This window comes from Microtus ochrogaster, chromosome 5 (assembly GCF_000317375.1).
Source record: "Microtus ochrogaster isolate Prairie Vole_2 chromosome 5, MicOch1.0, whole genome shotgun sequence".
Classification (NCBI taxonomy): Eukaryota; Metazoa; Chordata; class Mammalia; order Rodentia; family Cricetidae; genus Microtus; species Microtus ochrogaster.
In genome coordinates, this window is record NC_022012.1 from 95,776,039 (window position 1) to 95,778,780 (window position 2,742).

At 36.2% G+C, this 2,742-nt stretch overlaps 1 protein-coding gene across 1 annotated transcript in view; it reads left to right on the forward strand.

Moving 5' to 3' along the window:
* The window catches only part of Sacm1l (SAC1 like phosphatidylinositide phosphatase), a 53,752-nt gene that overhangs the window by 32,573 nt on the left and 18,437 nt on the right, over positions 1–2,742 (forward strand). Inside the window, exons 10-11 of the mRNA XM_005348162.2 lie at positions 306–392; positions 1,068–1,136. Coding sequence (XP_005348219.1) covers positions 306–392; positions 1,068–1,136 — 156 coding nt within the window. The remainder of the gene's footprint in view (positions 1–305; positions 393–1,067; positions 1,137–2,742) is intronic.

The window sequence follows — 2,742 nt, forward strand, 5'->3', positions numbered from 1 at the left end:
TCTCTCTCTTTCAACAGAGTCTCTATGTAGTCATGATTGTCCCGGAGTTCATTATGTAGACCATGCTGGCCTCGAAATCAGACCTGCCTATTTCTGCCTCCCAGTGTGGGAATTAAAGGTGTATGCCACCCCACCTGGCAAAACAAGTGATTTAAGAGGGTACATACAGACTTTTGTAGCTGGTAGATTGTTTTTGTTTGTTTTGGTTTTCTTTGCGAAGTTGTTAATATCTGTACTGCATATAATAATTAGGTTGAGAAAACTACTTTGTGTATCTTTCTTTTCATATTTCTCTTTTCTTTTAGACTCGAGGATCAATACCTGTTTTCTGGTCACAAAGACCAAATCTAAAGTACAAACCAAAACCACAGATCAACAAAGTAGCAAATCATGTATGTATCTTTCTGAATTTTTCTCTGGTTAAAATAGAACCTAAGTTGTGTGACAGGTAGAAGTGATGTGAGAGCCCAGCTTGCCTGGGGAGGGGCCCTGGTCACACAGCGCCTACGTGGCTTTTTGATTTGCATATAGAATATATATTTGTTCCCCACAAGTCAGAATTTAGTATCTCCTGGGCTGTAGATCAGACTGCCTCAAATAACATGTTACAGGTCAGAGGAGCACTGAGGAGATCTCAGTGAGGTTTATGGGATGTAGTGTATCTGTCAAAAGTTGCATTCAGAATTCAAATAGTGATACTGTAGTGCAGCCTAAAATGCCTATAACAGTCACCTACTTCATTGTGTTTCCATAATCCAGAAAGCATGGTCCCCATCCTGGCATTGTTTAAGTATAAAAATAGGATAGTTGGGGGCTGGAGAAATGGCACAGCAGTTAAGAGTACTGACTGTTCTTCCAGGTCCTAAGTTCAATTCCCAGCATCCACATGGTGGCTCACAACCATCCCTAGGGGATCAGATACCCTCTTCTGGCTTGCAATTGTACATGCAGATAGAGCACTCATATAAAATAAATAATAAATCTTAAAAAAATGGGATAGTTATAGAGGTACTTTAAGAAATATGATAAATAATCATATTAATAAACTACCTTTATCTCTCTTCTAGATGGATGGTTTCCAAAGGCACTTTGATTCACAAATAATTATTTATGGAAAGCAAGTCATAATTAATCTGGTAGGTTTGAATGTTTTTGGGGGGAATAACAAAAATAATTATAATTAACAGGAAAATTAATTTTTGAATTAATGTTTCTACAACTTTTCATCAGACCGAACAAACAAATCAGAAGAAGCTCTGATCCTAGTAGATGGTCTTTGTTTTACCACCTTCCCCTCGCTCCTAGTGACTCTGTTTTACTCTGACTCTTCTGAACTATGTTCCTCAGATAGGTAGATCATACAATATTTGTCCTCTATGTTTGGCTTGTTTCATTTAATATAATGTTTTAAAGATTCATCTATGTTTATTAGAATTGCATTACTTTTAAAGACTAAATAATAACTTATTAGAGGAATATAAGACATTTATTTATAAATTAATAGACATTTGGATTATTTCTGCCTTTGGTTATTACAAATGAATTAAAGAGCATATCTACTATCTTAGGTTTTGAAGAAGTTTACTAAGTCTTATTAAATCCTTAAACTTTTCGTTTGATTGATTAGTGAAGCCATTGGGTCTAGGGCTTTTCTTTAATACTGATTCAGTCCCCTTCCTAATTACTGATCTGTTTAGATTTTCCTTTTGTGGAAGAAGGATATGGTGAGGATGAGGCTACCTTTGGACTTTGAGCCTTCCTTCTGTCCCAGCTTCCCGAGTGTTAGCATTGCACGTCTTAGCCACCACCACATCCAATTTCCTGTCCAGTTTGTTTCTTCAGTTGAGCTTTAGTAGATTACATTTTTTTAGAAATTTGTTCAACTCTAAGTTGCACTTTTTTGGTATGAGTATCTATCATATTTTCTTATAATTATTTTTCTAAAAATTATTAGCAGTGTTCTCATTATCATAATTGGTTTTAGTAATTTGAATCTTCTCTTTTTTTCTTGTTCATTGTAACCAAGCTTGCCAGTGTTTTACAGGAACCAGTGTTTAGTTGTTTCCTCTGTTAGTTTCATTTCTGCTTTAATCCATATCATTCCTTTTCTTCTGCCTAAAAAGTTTGGGTTCATGTTGTTTTCCTAACTCTTCAGTGTGTAAAGTTAGGTTATTAATTTGAAGCTTTTTGTTTCTTTCTTTATTTTTAAATATTTATTTATTTTTAGGTGTATATCCCCAGGGTCTATAGTTAGAGATGGTTGTAAGCCAGTATGGGTGCTGGGAATTGAACTCATAAAGATCTGCTTGCCTCTGCCTCCTGAGTGCTAGAATTAAAAGCTTGTTGCTACCACCAATAGCTAGTTTTGTTTGTTTGTTTGTTTTTCAAGACAGGGTTTTTCTGTGTAGCTTTGGAGCCTGTCCTGGAACTAGCTCTTATGGACCAGGCTAGCCTTGAACTCACAGAGATCCACCTGCCGCTGCCTCCCAAGTGCTGGGATTAAAGGCGTGTGCCACCACCTCCCAGCTGTTTGTTTGTTAATATATGCATTTGAAGTAATGAAATTCCCTCTTACTACTATGTTTGTTTTCTCTCTTAAATTCTGGTATATTGGATACACCATTTTCTCCTGGTTCTTTGTATGACCGACTTTAGTCTTCGACTGTTACAATGTATGACTGACTTTAGTCTTCGACTGTTACAATGTATGACTGACTTTAGTCTTCGACTGTTACAATGTAT